Source organism: Petaurus breviceps, unplaced genomic scaffold, assembly GCF_028583685.1.
Source record: "Petaurus breviceps papuanus isolate PSGF00001 unplaced genomic scaffold, PetGlider_PUasm1.0 186, whole genome shotgun sequence".
NCBI lineage: Eukaryota > Metazoa > Chordata > Mammalia > Diprotodontia > Petauridae > Petaurus > Petaurus breviceps.
In genome coordinates this window covers 38,350,807-38,369,395 of record NW_027185798.1, presented here as the reverse complement: position 1 = coordinate 38,369,395, position 18,589 = coordinate 38,350,807, and the positions used below count along the sequence as shown (strand labels likewise).

The 18,589-nt window shown below is 44.8% G+C and overlaps 1 protein-coding gene across 5 annotated transcripts; it reads right to left on the bottom strand.

Annotated features, from left to right (window-relative positions):
- Positions 1 to 1,399: 1,399 nt before the first annotated feature.
- TRIM45 (tripartite motif containing 45) lies at positions 1,400 to 15,325 on the bottom strand. Of its 5 annotated transcripts, none has more exons than XM_069090243.1 (7): positions 15,242 to 15,325; positions 11,182 to 11,683; positions 8,102 to 8,835; positions 5,998 to 6,127; positions 4,787 to 4,901; positions 3,045 to 3,171; positions 1,400 to 1,678 (listed from the first exon to the last, which is right to left on the bottom strand). In XM_069090243.1, the coding sequence occupies exons 2-7, from the start codon at positions 11,655 to 11,657 to the stop codon at positions 1,527 to 1,529; spliced, it is 1,734 nt and encodes a 577-aa protein (XP_068946344.1). In that variant the 5' UTR covers positions 11,658 to 11,683; positions 15,242 to 15,325; the 3' UTR covers positions 1,400 to 1,526. The 5 variants fall into 5 exon arrangements, with proteins under 5 accessions (XP_068946344.1, XP_068946342.1, XP_068946343.1 ...); XM_069090241.1 differs by lacking the exon at positions 15,242 to 15,325 and adding an exon at positions 12,365 to 12,493; XM_069090242.1 differs by lacking the exon at positions 15,242 to 15,325 and adding an exon at positions 12,186 to 12,302.
- Between the last annotated feature and the right edge of the window lie 3,264 nt (positions 15,326 to 18,589).

Genomic DNA, 18,589 nt, shown 5'->3' with positions numbered 1-18,589 from the left:
AAATCTGGCCTCAGACACTTAACACTTACTAGCCATGTGACCTTGGGCAAGTCACTTAACCCCAACTGCCCTCCAAAAAGCAAAAAAACCAAAACCCAAGAAAAATCTTCATCTTGTTCCATTAAGTAATTCTAGCTATATTTATATAGCACTTGAAGGTTTGCAAAGCTTAGAAATTTATAAAGATTTTTTTGTTGTAGCAGGATGTTGTCACAAATAATGTTGCACAATTTCCAATGCACCCTCATCTGAAGTAGATGATATATTTCCCTCCCTTCAATTTTCCAAGTTCTGAACTTTCATTAATAACCCAAGGTCAGGTGGGAGAGGAGAATGAATCCAACCAGGCTTCTTCACCAGGAGGTATTCTCTTGATGTCTGAGGTAGTCAGAACAGTCCTGGCTACTTGCAGTTATATAAATTGTCTCTTGGAAAACAACTTGGTAAGAGGAGTGTTCGTGAAAAGGCTAGATTATTTTATGTAGGCAGCATTTTGTTAAATAAGGCACACGCAAGAAGTCTAGTTTGTATGTGTTCCAGAAGGCATCCAAGATAAAGTGTATAAAACAGGCTTAATGCTAAATTATAACCAATCTTCTTTCAACCTCAAAGTAGAAAACTGTACGACAAGGACATAAAATGGTTAACTATATTTTCAAGTTACTGTTCCTATTAACCAAAATGAATCTTACAAGTTCCATGTAAGGTATGTATATCTCTAACTTTGACAGCCCAAGATGTCCAGCTATATAGAGGAAAACTCTATTTAGATTAGAAAATATCCTTTTTTTTTCACGACTATTATGTAGTAGCAAAACCCCTTCATAGTTTAAGAAACAAACCTTGACTTTTAGCCAGTAAGGATAGCGAGGTGGTGTAAGGTAAAGAGTGCCAGGTTTGAAGTCGGAAAGACTCCTCTTGGTGAGTTCAAATCTGGCCTCAGAAACCTCTTAGCTGTGTGATCCTGAACAAGTCAGTTAACCCTGTTTGCCTCGATCAAAGGAGCTGGAGAAGGACATGGGAAACTACCTGAGCACCTTTGCCAAGAAGACTTCAAATGGGATCACGAAGAGTCGGACAAGACTAAAACCACTCTAGTGGCCTGAAAACAGCAGCTATCAAAAGCAAAGCTCTAGGTTAGAAAATATCCTTTCTTCATGATTACTATCTAGCAGCACAGCCCCCTTGGAGATGAAGATAATGCTCTTGATTCACCATCAGCAAGAAACATACCTTGACTATTAGCCAGTAGTAGTAAAGACATGCCAAGCCATGAATCTGTGGCCTTTCCCTTGAAATCAGTGACACACCATGACACATTTTGTGACAGTGATGCAAAGACCACCTAGTCCAAAGCTTCATTTGGGTACCATCACCTCAGAACACACATACACTGGTCTAGATGGTAAAATAAGGCACATTTATTTTAGTGGTTTCTTCAGAATTTCTCAGCAGCTCTGCCACAATGCCTGGGGACGCTTCTGGTAACTTACATTCATGCAAACTTGGCCTTTTCACCAAAATATTCAGAGTGCCACTGTCCTAACCAGACTCCTCTGGGAACTCCCCACTTCCACCTTCCGCGAACAGTCCGACTTCTCCTCTGTCCCTCCACAGCATGACCAATGATGGCGGCCTGGGTGACCTTTGTGTCCGTGTCCACAGCCTTGGTACCCACCTGCCGGGCACAAACGAGAGTGAGAATTAGACTGGACTCTAAAAATTCCAATGGGAATGAGGCTTACTAAGAGCAAGCACTTTGTATTCCCCATCCACGGCTGTGTTCATGGTTTTCCTGACAGAATGTGAGATCCTTGAGGAGAGGGAATATTTCATTTTCTCCAATTCCAGCACTTAACCTTGTGCCCTACACATAGTGCTGCTTAGTGAAAGCTTCTTGATAAGTGATCAGCAGAAGCCTAGATCTGGTGGAGGGGAGACCAAGCATCAGCTTTCAGAAAGAAAGCCTCTGAAAGCAACCCTTACCAGAGCCAGCTATTGGCCAAGGTGTGACATTAAATTCAATAACTACAGTCAAGATACTGTCCACAGCTATCGCTGGCTGAAGCACGTGAGAGGTTATTAACATAGTGCTTTATCAACATTGTCACCTGATCTTCACAATAACAGGTTAATATCTGTCAACTAACAACAACTTTAGCCAGAACTTTTCTCTCTAAGTGAAAGGTAATATGGTTTGTTTTGGGGAGCGGCAGACAGGGTTAAATGACTTGCAGGGTCATACAGCTGCTAAGTGTCTGAGGCTGGGTTTGAACTCGGGTCCTTCTGACTCCTGACCCAGGCCTCTCCACTGTGCCACCTAGCTGCCCCAAACTAGTTATCATGAATTATTTTAATCATATTATTTGATCATGAATTATTACTTAATCAGCACATAGTCAGGAAGTATAAAGCAGCTAGGAGAGGCACTGGAGATAGCTAGGGCCTCAGGGCCTTTCTAGTCCAACTCCCTCATTTTACAGAAAAATATTCTGAGGTCCAGGGAGAGTGACTCGTCCACGATGAAATGGAAATTAAGAATCAGAGGCAGGACCAGAACCCAGGTTCTCTGACTGCAGAACCAGCACTTTTCCCTTGTACCAAGCTGAATGAAGGCAGGTTGAAAGAGAATGACAGGCAAGGAAAAGTGGAGAAAAATGAGTGAGTGCAAGAGAGGGGGGGACATTCCACACTCTCTGGTCTACCACTGTGCCAAAGAAATCTCTGAACCAACATTCATCTCACATGTCTCCCTTCTACGTGCAGAACTAGAAGGGGCCTAACTGAATTTTTTTTCCCCTCTTACATGTCTCAGTCCTCTAGGGTCCACACCAAAGTCAGGATCAGCTGCCTCACAACATAACTAGAAACTTCTCAAACCTGCAGCCTAGTTCTCAGACAGCTTAGGAGAACCCTTCAGACTGACGGGCACAAGAATTTCCTAGCTGTCCTTCCAGAGTCACGGCTAAATCAATGGGTCATCAAATCCAGTGGCTGCAGAAGAAGAGAAGGAGGAGCATGTGGTTGGACACTGGGTCCCTCACCTGCCATGGTTCCTCCACAGGCACAGCGGGCACTCTTCTGGCCCCCACTGGAACAGAATGAGCAGCAATGAAAGACCCCTTGGTGCTGGCGGAACTTTCTCCTCACAGTCATTGTGAATGGCGAGCCCTACAAAACCATAAATAAACCAGAAGAGAGGACAGACCCCAGGAAGTAAGTTATATCTAGCATGTAGTAGTTCCAGGCATTGTGGAAGAAACACAAGGATGATTACTCTCCTCAGGAAGCTTACAATCTAGTCAGGGAGGTAAAATCTGTTCCACCAAATAACATAAGCCTCTATATGTGTGTGTGCTCATGCTAAGCAGGGTGCAAGACCTTGGTCCACTTTTCACAACCAGCCCTCAGGGCACTTTAAATTATTATTAAGCTCTGTTCTGGGCAACTGAACTCCAGTGACATTCCCTATGAGTCACAGCTATCTCCAATACCTCTCCCAGCTACTTTGTACTCCTGACTATGTGCTGATTAAATAATACGATTAAAATAATTCACAGTAACTAATTTGGGGCAGCTAGGTGGCACAGTGAATACAGGGCTGGGCCTGGAGTCAGGAGGACCTAAGTTCAAATCCAGCCTTAGATACTTACTAGCTGTGTGACCCTGGGCAAGTCACTTCACCCTGTATGCTTAAGTTCCTCATGTGGAAAATGAGCTTCAAAAGGAAATGACAAACCACTCCAGTATCTTTGTCAAGAAAAGCCCAAATGGGGTCATGAAGAGTCAGACACAACTAAGACGGCTAAACAACAAAAATAATTAATTTATTTTTAATGCTACCAGATCTTTTGGGCTTTTCCACGTGGTCATCCTCATCGAACCCTCCTAACTCTAAGGTCTCTTTCCAGCTATAAATCTGTGAGCCCGGTGTATTTCACAGTGTGGAAACATGTATAGTGATTCCAACACAACCAAGTTAAGTGGGTCTACTTGTGTGAGTGCCTGTCACATCTTGTGAATTCCTAGAATGTCTAATGACCCAATACTAAATACATTTGGTGCCCTGGAAGCTCCTGGAATTGTGTCTGACCACTCTGCCTTCCTCCATTCCCTTGTTGAGCAGCATTCTGGGTGAGGAAGGCAAACAGAAATCCATTTAAGGACAGGAAATGATTATCAGTGAGTTTAATTTCTGCATGGGCTAACTCTAATCTTTGAAGTGAATCCTATACCAAACTCTACATCCTATCTACCCAACATTGCTCAATACCCAGGAGAAAATGCAGGATCCCCATCAGCTGTGTTCTTAGATGTTATGGACAGAAAAACTAGACAACTCCCATCTCCATGTCTATCTCAAACCAATAAGGAGCCACACAAATAAAGGTGGGCAGAGTGGGGTGGACACAACCCTCCTTGAACTCTTCCAGTAAGGTCAGAAGGCCTCAAGTTTGGGGAATGAAGACAAAGATTGTTTTTCTAGTTTGTTGGTAGATTGTTTTCCACCATTATGGACATTTTGATGCACAATATCCTGACTGAGAATGAACTAAATGAAGAGGAGACGGTGAGTGTGGGACCTCATGATCAGCCACATCACCCTATGCTCCAAAGCACATCCTTTATTCACCACCAGGGTAATCCTACTTCAAGCCCCTCAAAAGTGGCCAACAAAGGAAGGATGAGGTCTGTCTAGGATGGGAAAAGAACCATCCTCAGAGCTGGGGGCTATTATGGTGAAGGTGCTCAGGGCAGCATAACCACCACTGGCCAACTCACTCACCTGGATGTGCTGCCCTCTGACACAGACGCACACCGTGTAGGGGCCAGGCTCCTCAGGGACAAAGGAAATAGTGTAAGTCCCATTGTCGTTATCCTGGATCATCGTCTTAAGAACACTGAACAGGGACAAGAGTTCAAGAAAGACTCATTCAAACGTGACTGAGCATCAGTTATAGGAACTGATTATACTATGGGGTCCCCAAAGGCCAAGAGAATCCACCATATAAGCCTTCCCTGTTGTCAGGGGGCTTTCTGAGGCAGCTCAATGGAGAGTTACCACTTACTCCAGTTAATTCCATGTCTGAACAAGCACCATAAATCAGAGCTGACACAGACTCTAGAGTTGTAAGAGACCTCAGCAGCCAACTACACCATAGAGCACAATATAGTAGAACAGGCTCCTGAGTTAGATCCTAGACCTGGGTTCAAATCTCACCTCTAACTCCCAGTAACTCAATGAGCTTACACACACTCTCTCCCTGGTCTTTCATTTCCTCATCTGTAAAAGGTGAGATGAGGGAAGCTAGAGGGGCTGAATTAGACAGCCCTTGTAGCCACCTACTTCTAAAGCTATCAACTCCCTAATTTTACAGAGGAGTAACTGAGCTCCAGGGAGGGGAGTAACTTGCCTAGGCCACACAGTGTCAGAGGTAGGAACTGAACCCAGGTCCATCGAGTCCCCAGCAAGTACTCTCCAATACACCACTCTGCCTCATAGCTCAAAGAAAAGCGGGGGATGGGGGAGTATTAATTATTGCTGAGATCCCTGTCATTTCCAGAACATTTCTATGACTAATCCCAGATAATTTTATCCTTTTCTTCCTATTAGAAGTTTCTTCCTCTTTGTTCCGTCCTCTCCTGGCACACAAACAATATACTCTCAATATTATTATGTAGCAAAGCAGATACTGGGCTCGGAGGAAGTCACTGCTCATCAGTCCAGCACAAATTAAAGAGACACAGGGATCTCAGAGAGAGAACAAATTGCATGTGGTCACAGGAACCTGGGCTGATGTCACCGATAAAGAATGACCTCCACTCTCACCCCCACCCATGGGAATTGTCACTTTTAAATAGAATTTCCAAAGCACACCAGAGGGCAGCTTTGCCTATGTGATGATGGTCACTGCACCTATATCCCCAAACACTGGCAGTCTGGAGTTTTCAGTTCTAATGTGTGTTACCGGTGAAACTTAGCTGTCAGATACCAACCAGTCCTTCTTATTTTTATGGCTGACGCTCACACGGATGTGCTCTCCTCCTCTGCCCATGTGTTCCCCCAATATATCTCTGCAGAGCAGGGTGAAAGTGACTCTCTGCTTCTCCCAAGCTTTGTGGACGTCTGAAGAAGTAAGCATTAAGAAAATCACTACTGCAAAAGAATAAAGTTAAAGGACTGAAAGTACTCATAATAGACAGCAATTTATTCCACAGTCTTCAGAAAAAATAAATAATTTACCATTGCCTCATCCTGCCTTCTCAGCCTGCGCCATGGCCATTCTTTCCACCCTGTCACTGAGTGCCTGCCCCAGGAAGTAGAGTGCCCCTAACTGCAAGTCACTTTCATGCAGCAGCCATTTTTAGGCCATAGGGAATTGAGGTGTAATTCTATATATATATAATAATTGATATGTTCTAGGACATAGAACATACCTCAAGTCCACCCCCAAGCCTGAACCTGAGATTCAGGCAATGAGACTCTCCAGGAATTCTCTAGAAAGACTGGTCATATGGTAACCCCAAAGGAATCCTGAACTCAAGCTATAGTCAGAAAACGAACCCTCTGGGCAATTGGGAGCTTCCTGAGCCAGCTCCAATTCCAATCCAAACTCATGTGGCCCGGGGACCACCCTGAAGCCTAAAGACAGACTCAAGACCCACTTTGCCAACTGCAAAATGGACCCGACCGCTCGGCATTTGGGTTTGGTCCCTGCTGTCCTTTTATGGGAGGACCACAAGGGATCACCTAAAGATCACTTAATGCCGCACTTTAACTGACCCAGAAAAGCCAAGGACCAGCACACCCCAAATGAATGTGCTTCCCTTCTGGAAGAGTCAAAGTGTAATAGGAACAGAAGAATTAAGAAAAGGCTCCTTTCGGCCCCATGGATAATTTTTTTTTCTTCAAGTGTTTCCCCTAAGGTTCCTGTTTCTAAAATGTTCAGTTTCTACCTTGGGACTTCTTACCTTAATCATTATTATTCTCATCCAGGTCTACCTTGGGGTAGGGAGGAGATTTAGGCCATGTGGAAAACAAAGTGAATACGGAATTAAAATTCCTACTATGTAGAAAAGAAGGAAGAAGCCATAGCATCTAAACAATGCCCAAGTCACAGAAAGGGAGGGCAGATCACTGAACAGGAAAGAAGGAATGCCTCTAGAAGATATAGTCCTCAGAGGAGCTGGGCACAGTGAAATAAAAACTCCAAAGGGGTTTCAGCAGGCTGGTTCCTCACTTAAACTCCACCAGAACACCGTTCTCTGGTCCCAGCCCCCTCCCTCCTGGGATTCTGGGTCACTGCAGAAAATCCCAGAGGAATCTGGCCTGAAGCAGCTTTCTCCTGGGGATTCCCCATAGATCCCCCTAAATGTTATTGCTGGCCTACTAACCTGTGTCTTAGAGATATGGACTGGCTGAGGTGACCCCACAGGCTGCTGGGCAACCCCAAATATTTTCAGTATCTTATGGAAGAAATTTTACTAAAAAAAAGGATGACTGAGTTGTAAAATAGAAGTTTTTAAACACACCTTCAACTGGATTTTATTCCCAATTCTGCCCCTAACTAGTTGTGATCTTAGAAAAATCAAGTCACCTTCCACATCTGTAAAAAGACAAGGCTTCTTCTAGCTCTAATATTCTGTAAGTATGAGCTCAGCCTGACCCTAAGGACAGAACACAGGAAAAAAGGAGTCTTGTTCCAAATGGAATTTCTAGAATTCCCCATTTCTTTCCTTGTCTCCCCTGCTCTGATGTACAGTGTGGGCACTGCTGTCATCTCCTCTGGTTCTCATACCTGTCCACTTTAGAGAAATAAGGCACAGTCTTTGGGTTGCTGGACAACAGCTACTTTCCTCAAGTGAAAAAAATTAAACCTCTTGACCTCTAAAAGAAGTCCTATAAAACGTCTCCCTCTGACTCCCATGGTCACTAGATAAGAAGGATGGAGCTGTCCAATTTCTCAGCTAGGATCCCCTCTGCCTCAGTAAACTGGCAGAAGAGCAATGCCCTCAAGGTGAATGCCAGGCCAAAAGCTGCAGTGTGAGAAGAGTCCATCCCCCCAAACTATCTCAAGGTGAACAAGAAAGACTCCCCTACCTTCCCCTTGGAGAGTGCACTTGGCCGGATCAACCCCTTTGGTGAGAATGGCCCCAAAAACTTCGTAGCCACCACACTGGCCAGCCTTCTCCTGTGGGGAGAAGCAGAGGCTGTCGTCCAGCCCAGGGCCAATGCTATAGTCGGCCTTCTTGAGTTTCTTCAGGCGGCTCACCACCACGCCCTTGGTGATGAGGATCTCCAGGTCGGAGCCATTACTCAGCAAGTGTTCGGTGAACTCAACCCCAGTGCGCAGGTCTGCCAGCAGCTGCTCTACCTGGAGCTTCTGGAGATGCAGAGAGTTCTCCTTCTGGATCCGCAGGTCTTCCAATTGCTTCAGCAACTGATCTCGGTGTTCTCTGATAGCTGCGATGTAGCCGTCACAAAAGTCCCGGACGTCGGCAGACAAGGCGTCGATGCGGCTCCGGAGGGCACTGCCCACGCTCTCAATCTGGGCCAGGGCTCTCTCCAAGGTGCTCACGTGGGGCCGGGTGCTGTGAAGAAGCTCCCGCATGGAGTTCCCATGCTTGTGGATGGCGTTGCTGACCAAGTCATAGGCGTGCTCGCAATGGTCACCTAGCACACAGTCCCGGCACACTGGCTGGTCACACTGCTCACAGAACAGGTTCAGCTCCTCAGCAGGGTGAGCAGAACACATAATTGGCCTCCCAACCTGGCTATATCCTTTCAGGTCCTTCATAGGCACCGCAGGGTGGGAAGCAGTTTTTTTTTGCCTCCTAGTGTTAAACAGACAGAGAGGATATTAGATGGAGATTATGACTCCGCAAAATGAGTGAAATGTAGGGGGCTACAGGTTCTAAACACAATTCCACCATTTCTTTGGGTCAAATTACTCAATGTTTCTGATTCTGTGAAACTGTGACTGACATGATCAGACATAAATGTGTAGGCGCAATAAGTAAAAAAAAGAATGCAAAGTAGTTTACTAAATGAATGAATGTACAAAGTGCCTCAAAAACGGTAACCATGGAATTTCAGAGACAGAAGGTACCTCAGGGGCTATCCAGTCTAATCAATACCTGATTACCCCTTCTACAGTACAGCTGACAAGTAGTCATCTAGCCTTTCTTTGAAAATCTTTTGTAACGGACACCCATTGCCTTCCACTCTTGGATAACTGATTAGGAAATGTTTTCTTCCAATATGCTGAAATATGTCTCTTTGCCACCACTATTGATCAAAAGTCATTTAAACCCTATTGACCACCAGCAGAGGCTCTATAGCACGGCCCACAGACAAGTTCTAAATTAGGTCCCAGGTTTTTTTAGAATGCTAAAATCTAGGCAATTGGGGGCGGCTAGGGGGCGCAGTAAGTAAAGCGCCGGCCCAAGTTCGGTTCTGGCCTCAGACACTTAACACCTACACACACACAAAAAAAACTAGCCGTGTAACCTTGGGCAAGTTACTTAACCCCAACTGCCCTCCAAAAGGCAAAATAAATAAATAAAATAAAATAAAATCTAGGCAATTTCAGTTCTAGATCTGACCCCCAAATCTCTGAGCCTCTAACAAAAAAGCCACCTCAAAGCACAAGGGGCAGTAAATTCCACAAGGTCACATGGAATCGTAAAGGGGATTATTCCCCTCAGCCTACGTCAGAACAAACTGAAACAAGAACCTGCAAACAGGAGAAGAGCTCTCCAGTGAAACTCTACACTAGGAGATGGAAAATGTGCTACATGACTCAGCAGTGACCCTGCAAAGGAAGCGAATTATACAGTGGCTTGTGCTTCATCAATCCAGGTAAGGTTTGAGCCAAAGGCTCTGGAAGGGCATTTTCTCTGGGTAGCAGCTACTCCCCCAAATCGGCCAGTACAAGTTTGCCCTGTTGCACGGTCACTTCTGATGTCCAGCTGCTCCGAACTCAGAGAGCTCTACCACTGGCAAACACTTCTAATGGACATCAGAAGGGTACCAGGAGAGCCCCCAACAGTAGATAGCACCTTTGACACAAGCTGCCTTCTTTCAGCTTCCCTATAAGTTACTTTTAATATCACAGAAAGGTTTAGATCAGTGACCAATCCTAAACAAACAAAACCATCAGCATGTTCAGTATCTAGGAATCCATTTAAAGTAACAAAACAAGCCTGATCCTGGGCTAGAAGGGGGCCTGTAGGAAGAGTCACCCAGGAGGGACCTGCTGTCATGTCAGCTGTCTGTTTGACAGACAATATTAAGGATCATCTCCAACTACAGATTAAAAGACAAGAAGAACCATTATTTCTCAGATGACCCTATTAGGGAAAAAAAAAATCACAAAAAGCAACTTGGGTAGTTGTAGCCATATAACACTGAGGTGGACAGAACCCCAGGCCCTGACTTATTATTAGCTGCATGGCCCTAGGCAAGTCACTTATACCTGTTGCCTCACTCTCCTCATCTGTAAAATGAGCTGGAGAAGGAAATGACTAACCACTCCAGTATCTTTGCCAAGAAAATCCCGAATGGGGTCATGAAAAGTCAGACATGCCTGAAATGACTTAACTACAACACTGTTAGGATAGAGGGGTGGGGGAGGTCCCTTAGGGGCACAGAAATATCTAGGAGTTAGTTTGCCCCCCAAATACTAAGACATCCTAAAGTGCTGCCAGCACACATTGGCCTATGTCACAAAGCAGCAGAGGACACACTAAGAGTCAAACTAAGCCTTCCGATGCCCGGCTGACTTCTGACCAAGTGGCCTTCTGTCAACATAAACGCTGAAAAGCCCTCTAGGTTGTATTCTGAGTAGTGTTAACAGCAGTCCTGCATTCTGGTCCCAGACCTATCATTTATCACCTGCTGTGATCTCAGGCAAGCCATTTCCCCTCTGTGCCTCTCAGTTTCCTCAATTTACAACGTTGTAGATTTCTGACAGGGATATTTTTATTGGTCTGGCAGTGTCTTCTACACAGCTGGCATTTAATGATCACTGAAGTGAACTGGGAGTTCAGTAGAATTCACAAAAGAGAAGATTCTACTTCAGCTCTATTAAGACAAAGCTTTCCTCTCTGTGGTTAACTTGCCCGTCAGGACTGTGCCCTCTACCTAGCCCCAGGACTGCAGGGGCGGCCCTCCTTTACCTATGAGCCTGGCTGCAGAACTGGCAGAGATTCACCTTGCAGGTGAGACAGCGACTCTCCACTTCCCTGTCACTGCACAGGTCGCACACCACGCCCGCACTGTCCTCCTGCTGATTTTGGAGCAGCACCTCGTTTATGGCCAGGTGGTCCATGGTTAAGGCCTTCACTCCCCGGGGAGGCACATCCACCTCCGCATCACAGACGGGGCAGAGGATGCTAAGCTGGGGCTCCAGCTGCTGCGGCTGCTTATCCCAGACCCCCACACCCCACGAGGCTGTTTCTGCAGCTGGCGGTTGTAGCACCAGGACGGAGAAGGGTTCCAGCTGTTCGAGGCAGGTCGTGCAAAACGTGTGCAAGCAGGGCAAGATCCTGGGCGCTTTGAAGAGCTCCATGCACATGGGGCAGCGGGTCTTGCCCAGGCTGGAGATCTGCATCCCAGCCTCCTGGGGCTCCTGCTCCTCTTCTCTTTCTGACATTTCCCGGAGGTTTTTCCAGAGTTTGTCTACGATCAAGCAACAGAAGGGTTAGGATCACTCCAACAGGGAATGCCTTCCAAGTCAGAAATCTGATAGACAGACAAAAACGGAAGGGGGAAAGGAAAAGAAACTCCCCAGCACCGGGAGATGACGTCTACCGCATGCAATTTACCAGTGTAGATATTGCCCACCTGACCCAGGGCTGCCTTCCCCCATCCCAAGACCTTCCAGTGTGCTTAAATTCTATCTGTGATGTGGATGGACCGTGAAGTACTCATTACGTCTCCAGGCCCCCTCCCCAAGCAGCTGCTACGCCCCGCCACTCAAGTACCCAGCCCCCACGTGGTCCTCCTGCACGCACGCGCCCTCCTCCCCAGCAGCACGTGCCACCCTCCAACTCCCCCCCCCCATTCCCTGTCACGTGCCAACCTCCAGCACACGCCCCGCCCCACAACCTAGAGCCCCGCCTCCCTCCCGCGGGCTCCTAATGTTCCCTCAACTACGTAAGTCAGCGCCCGACACTTGTACCCCGAGATTCAGTTTGCTCAGCTGCCTTCTCCTCCCTCCTCCTCCTTCAGCCACCCCAAAACGCCAAAGCTAAGCCCCTGCCTCCTCCTTCTCAGGTGAGCCCAATCACCATCCTGGGAAGGCGGCCCTTGCAGCACGCACCCTGCCACGCCCCCATTCAGAGTGACACTGAAGCTTACCAATCACCATTGGATCTGTGGGTCTCCGCAGGAAGGATTTACGGGGGGATGGGAGGGACTGTACGGGTTAGAAACTGTCTCTTCCAGCTCTGAGGTAACCAAAAAGGTCTCCAGATATCTTTTTAAAAACAAACAAAACTTTGGAGGGGGGGAAGATTGCAATAGAAACAGGAAGTGCCTCCTCGACTTTCGGATTGGCTGTTGGTGATGTCAGTTAAATTCTGTGAGCCCTGGAGCCCCGAGGGATTCTGGAAGATGTAGTTTCTTCCCGGCCAGAGTATTTGCCCTTCTCCCAGGAAAGTACCAGAGAGATGGAAACTTGTACGTTATCATGATTTTCAGAAACCCGAGTTTGATGCACTTCTTTTCCCTCCCACGTTCTTTCTGGTGATACGACAGTCCTGCCCAGGGCTAGAAAAGCCAGAGGACTGAAGTGTGGAGTCCTCTCCCACTGCCCCCGGAGGTCTTTCTTTTTGGATTCGGCCCTCACTCTCCCCATGGCCTTCCCATCCAGAACTCCCCGGCCCATGTGATAGGGAAGGGAGCGGACAACCTGGCACTCAGTCGGACCCTTGAGTTCTAGCCTTGCTTTGCCCCTGAATCTTGGGGTGTGCCCTTGGGCGAGTCACCTAATGTCCATGGAACCCGTTTCCTCATTTTTTAAATTTGGAGGTTGGACCATGTGGACCCTTAATGTACCTTCCAGCTCCGCCTTTCTGTGATTTCATAATTCCAAGCCACCATCACTGTACAGCCCGTCTTTAATGTGACTCAACAAGTATTCATTGAAGACCTGCTATGTGCCTGGTGGGCTGGGCTATGCGGAGGGAAGCGGGAAATAGCCAAGAAGTGTTAGGCAAGAATTCCGTTCTCCAATAATGAGCTCATTATTTAGTTGGGGAGAGGAGGTAAGCACATAGGATATTTACTGAGTACTGCCTATATGCAAGGTACTGATGAGGGGGATATCAGTCCACTTCTGCCCTATGCTGGCAAAGCCATACCTTTGACTTGGTCATCAGCACGTTTCTCACTTTCCTGACATACTATTCTTGATATCTTCTAAATCTGATCTTCACCTTCATCTCGACTTCTGATCCCTTACTTCTTTCTGTATTGCCACAATCCATCAATCCCTTCTGACTTCGTTTTTCTTTTCTATCCATTTTGGACTCAAATCATCCATTCCAGGATACTTTAAAACCCCTTCTTCTGACTTTTTGCTGGGCTTACCATTCTAATCATTGGGTTACCCCCTTTTGTTTGCAGACTCTATGGGCATTTCTGATTTGCTGGGAAAAAAAAAATTATGAAGCCATGCTGGCTGGGTCTGCAACAATTTCATGCTATCATACTTAAGCCAGGTCCTCCTTGCTATTTGACAATTCTTTTTATTTCTTACTGCCGTCCACTAGAATGTAAACTACTTGAGGGCAATCTTGTTTTATTTTGCCTTCATGTCCTTAGCACTTTTCACATATTATATACTTAAAGATGTTACTTGAATTCTTACTGTGTTCCCTACAGCAACGATTTTAACCCATTTCTACTCTTTTAAGTTCCTAATTATCCCCCCTACCCAATAATATAATCCTCCTCCTTGCCTTTTTTTTTTAATCTGCAAATCCATAGGTGTTGTGAGTTCCATATCTGTACTGAATCTACTAATGAAATGATCTGCACCCTCTCTGAAGATGAGTCTTAGTAATTTGCCAGGGGACACCCAGAGTTTGTGATTTGCTCAGTGTCACAAGCCACTATGTATCAGATACAAGACTTGTCCAAGTCTTCCTTACTTAGAGGCCAGTTCTCTATGCTGCTTCTCCTATCTTAATTTACTAAAAGTAATCCAGGATATCAGATACAGTCTCCCCTGTTTACCTCTCTATCTCAAAATATCTGTGACTATCAATCCTTTCAATCTCAGGCCTTAACTCCTAGAGAAAGGGTACCTTTCTACCTGTGTCCTGGATCCCATTCACATTTTGCTGTCCCTCCTAGTCCGTTATCCCTTCTGCCCACCATCTCTTTCAAGCTCTTTCCCTCCATCATCTTCTCTATCCATTCTACCTACATATGGGCTCAGTCCCACCATTCCATAAAGCTTTGCTTGGTTCTGTTCTGCCTTCCAGGTATGTTCTTTCTTTCTGAAAGTTCAAAAGTGGCAGAGTGAAAAGACCATTGCTTTTGGAGTCTGCTTTGGGAAGGTCAGTTCAGATCTTTAGCTCCTTCCTCGTCTGTAAAGTGAGGAAGTTCAATTAGAATCTAGTTATTAGGGGTGGCTAGGTGGCTCAGTGAATAGAGCACCAGCCCTGGAGTTAGGAGGACCGGAGTTCAAATCCAGCCTCAGACATTTAACACAAAAAAGCCTAGCTCTTTGACCTTGGGCAAGTCACTTAACCCCAATTGCCTTCCAAAAAGCAAAAAAAAAAAAAAAAGAATCTTTATTAGGTGATAATCCTGTTCTCAAATGATTCTGTAACTTGATTTTCTTCATTTAATTCTTCCATTTCCTATTTTTTAATACCCACTGTCTTCTTTTCCCATTACTTTGCTGAAAGTATTTTCTCAGTCCTCACTTTTTTACTTATCTGTAACATTCATTGCTATTAACAATTTCCTTTCCTTGAAAGTCTCTGTTCCCTCAGCTTTCAAGATACCATTATTTAACCAAAAAGCATTTAATTGTCTATCATGTGTCAGGCTGTACTAGGTGGTAGGGATATGGAGACAAAAATGAAATAGTCTTTGCCTCAGGGAGCCTACATTTTGTTGAGGGAGATAATGTGTAAGCATATGAATATAAGCAAAATATAGACAAAATAAACAGCCTCATTTTGGAGGGGAGGCACTGCACGCTACTGGTCTTCTTCCTACCTTAAATTTAGGCTGCTCCTTTTCTTTCTCTCCTGCTGGTTTCTTCCACTCCCACTTCCTCTTCCTGTCTCCTAAATGTGCACACCCTCCAAGACATGCCTTCAGTTCACTACCACTTCTCTGTGTGTAATCCCCACATCTAAGCCTCCAGCTTGGACTTCTCTTGTCCTCAAACCAGTCATCTTCACTTAGATCACACAGTCGTGGATTTAGAAGTGGAAGGCACCGTAGAGGTCATCTAGTTCAATCCTCTCATTTTACAGATGAGAAAAGAGACCAGAAAAGTGACATCACATGCCCAAGGGGTCAACAAGAAGATCTTGTCAGACATGGTTTTGAACCAAGGTCTTGTGACAACTAATGTGTAGTATATTTTTACCACTGTACTATGCTGCTTTTTCTTGACTTCTGTGACCTCTAGAACTCAGCTGTCTAAAAGCTAACACTGTCTTTTTCCTCATACCATCTGTCCCAAGGGTACCATCATTCGTCCAGTCACTCAGGCTCCTGAAACCTTGGAATCTTCCTTGACTCTCACCACCTACACATAGTTAACCAAGTCCTGTTCTTTCTTTCTAAGGTCTCTTTCATTCATCTCTTCCTTTCCTGCTGCCACTAACCTTGTTTAGTCTCTTATCACATCATTTCTCCATTTGCAGTAACCTCCCAACTCATCTCCCTGCTTCTAATTTTTTCTAATCAGTTTATCTTACTTGTGATTAAAAAAATATTTTTGCACAAGTAAACATGCTATCATTCAAAAACCTTCAGTGAATTCCCATTTAACATTCAAAACCTACCACAATCTGATTTCTAACTACTTCATCAACCTTATTTCCTAGTTTAGTTTCAAGTAAACCCTTCTGCTCATCGCTTTCTGAAACATATTATGTGCGTGTCTGTGCCCTTTTGCTCACAATGTTCTTCTAACTGGAGATTTCTTTCTCCTCTTCTTCCCATTTTGCATTTCTAAATCCTATCATTCCTTCAAAGTCTGTCTCTATACCTACCTCCTCCATGGAGACTTCCCTAACCATCTCACCCTCCTTGATGACCAATGCCTCTTCTTTTCTGTACCACTTGGTACTTAGCATATGATAACTTGTCCTATCATCATTATTAACTTAATAATATGTTCTTTTCCCCCAACTAGATTGTAAGTCCCTTCATGGCTATAACTGTAATTTGGACCTCTTTTTAATCTCCTCTGCCTAACATAGTACCCTACACATAGCATAGGTTCCATAAATCTCTGTTGTTGATGATGCAATGATGATGCCAATAATGATGACAGGAAACCATCAGTGAACAATCCCTGCCCCTACTTAATCTAGTGCTGAGAGCTGGCATGTGAAGTTTCAGGGAGAAGAGAGACCATGCAGGAGGTGCAAAAGGTGTGGGTGTGTGCAAAGCTTCTGGACAATTCCTTGCCCTGATAGCCTCACCTTTCTAGTGATCCCATGATGCCACTTCTCTCTTTGGGACCCAGACATTAGCATCAAGGGGGAAAGTGTGTGTGTGTGTGTGTGTGTGTGTGTGTGTGTGTGTGTAGCAACATATAGGCCAATTGAAAATGTTATATAGACAGTGGAGTTAAAAAAAAGTGGTAGAGGAAGGGAAGACTCATCTCAGAAAGACAGGAAAGCCCAAGGCATTCTTTTCCATTGTTTTTCAGCAATTTCATCATTGCCAAATACTGAGTTTGTAGATAGAAAGGGAACATTTGAACTATGAGGACAAAGACCCGTGTTTCATTTTTAGGAGATTATTTCATTCACCAGAGTATTTGGAAATTGTATTTATTAAGACCATGTTAGGTTTGGGGTATTGGGGGAGACAGCAATATAAATTTTTAAAAGTTCCTGCCCATAAAGAGGTTACAATCTCTTAAGAGGATATTAGACATACATAGATAATTTTTAATACAAATTGGACTATAATTTAAAAGGAATACTTAGTCCTAGAGATCAGTAAGTTCACTTTAAGTTTATGGTGAAGAGTAGAGATTAGGGTTAGGATGTCAGTAAGGTAAGAATGGAGGTAGAACAGCATTAGGAGATGCTGACCATTTAGCTGGAGAAAAGGCGTTAGAGGAGTGGTTTGGGAAGGAGGATGAAAACCAGGAAAAGTGTGGTGTCATTAAAGCCAGAGTAGAGAGTATGGAGGAAGTCCTGGGAAGAGAAGAATCAAGAAAAGACCACTGGATTTATCAGTTAGGATGGGGGTCACCTTTGAGAGCGGGGCTCAGGGACTACTTTTTCTGTACTTGGTCTCATACTCCCATTCTTGTCTCTGTTTTTGCTCATGCTTTTCCCATTCAGAGTGCTGGTCCTGGAGTTAAGAAGACCTCAGTTCTCAGACACTAGCTTTGTTATCCAGGCCAAATCACTTGACCTCTGTCTGCCTTAGCTTACTCATCTGTAAAATGGGTATTAAATAATATAGGATTTACCTTCTAGGGCTTTTTTGAGGATAAAATTAGATATTTTGAAAGCACTTTTGCAAATGTAAAACACTCTATAAATGCTAGTGGTTATCATCATCATCATCATCATACTGTTTTCTCAGAGGAGAGGAAACTTAAGAGACTGAATCAAGATTATACCTAATTCTGTCACATGGTTTGTATGTGTGGGGAAGTCCAGGGATTGAGGGAGGGAACCCTGTCTGAAATTTTTGGTTGAACGTCCAGAATTCAAACTTGTCTCACTGGTAAATCTTGTTGTGACATAGCTCTGACTCCCCTTTGAGCCTGAGGTGTAACTCCAAGGGCTGTTTCCCAGAAAGCCCCTCTTTATCTGCAGAGTTCTGAGCTTGTTCTCCCAAGCAGTCAGAAATGCACTTCTTCCTAAAGCACTTAGCACAGAACCTGGCACAGAGTAGACACTATTCTCCTTATTCTTATTCTCTTCTCTTCCCTTCCCTTCTTCCTATGAATAGAAGGAAACATAACTGGGGGCTTTTGAGTAAAAAGTCACAGAGTCTGCTTCCACCCCTGATTAAACCTTGGGACCTTAGGCAAGTTATTTAATCTCTCTCTCTGCTTCAGTTTTCTCATTAGTAAGACAGAGATAATAAGACATTCCCCACTTACCACACAGGCTATTGGAAAGATGTCAAAGTGTTTTTCCAGCTGTTTTTTTTTTTCCTTTCTATCTCCTATCTAAGAAATTCCTTAAGTTTTGCTTTCTTCTTTTCTCTATCTTGCAAGCTCATTTATTTTTACACTTTTAAACTACCTTTCAGATGGTGGCCCCCAAATCTATATCTGCAGCCTTCTGCCCCCCCCACTTAATTCCAGTCCTGATTCTTTAAATTCTACTAGGCACTTTAACTGGGAACTGCCCA

Coding starts and splice junctions, on each gene's coding strand:
- TRIM45 (XM_069090240.1), bottom strand. CDS start 11,873: ATGGGGGAAGGCAGCCCTGGGTCAG. Junction 8,836..11,181: donor TTCTGCAGCCAGGCTCATAG/GTAAAGGAGGGC, acceptor GTTTAACACTAG/GAGGCAAAAAAAAACTGCTT. Junction 4,902..5,997: donor CATAAAAATAAGAAGGACTG/GTTGGTATCTGA, acceptor GTCCCTGTTCAG/TGTTCTTAAGACGATGATCC.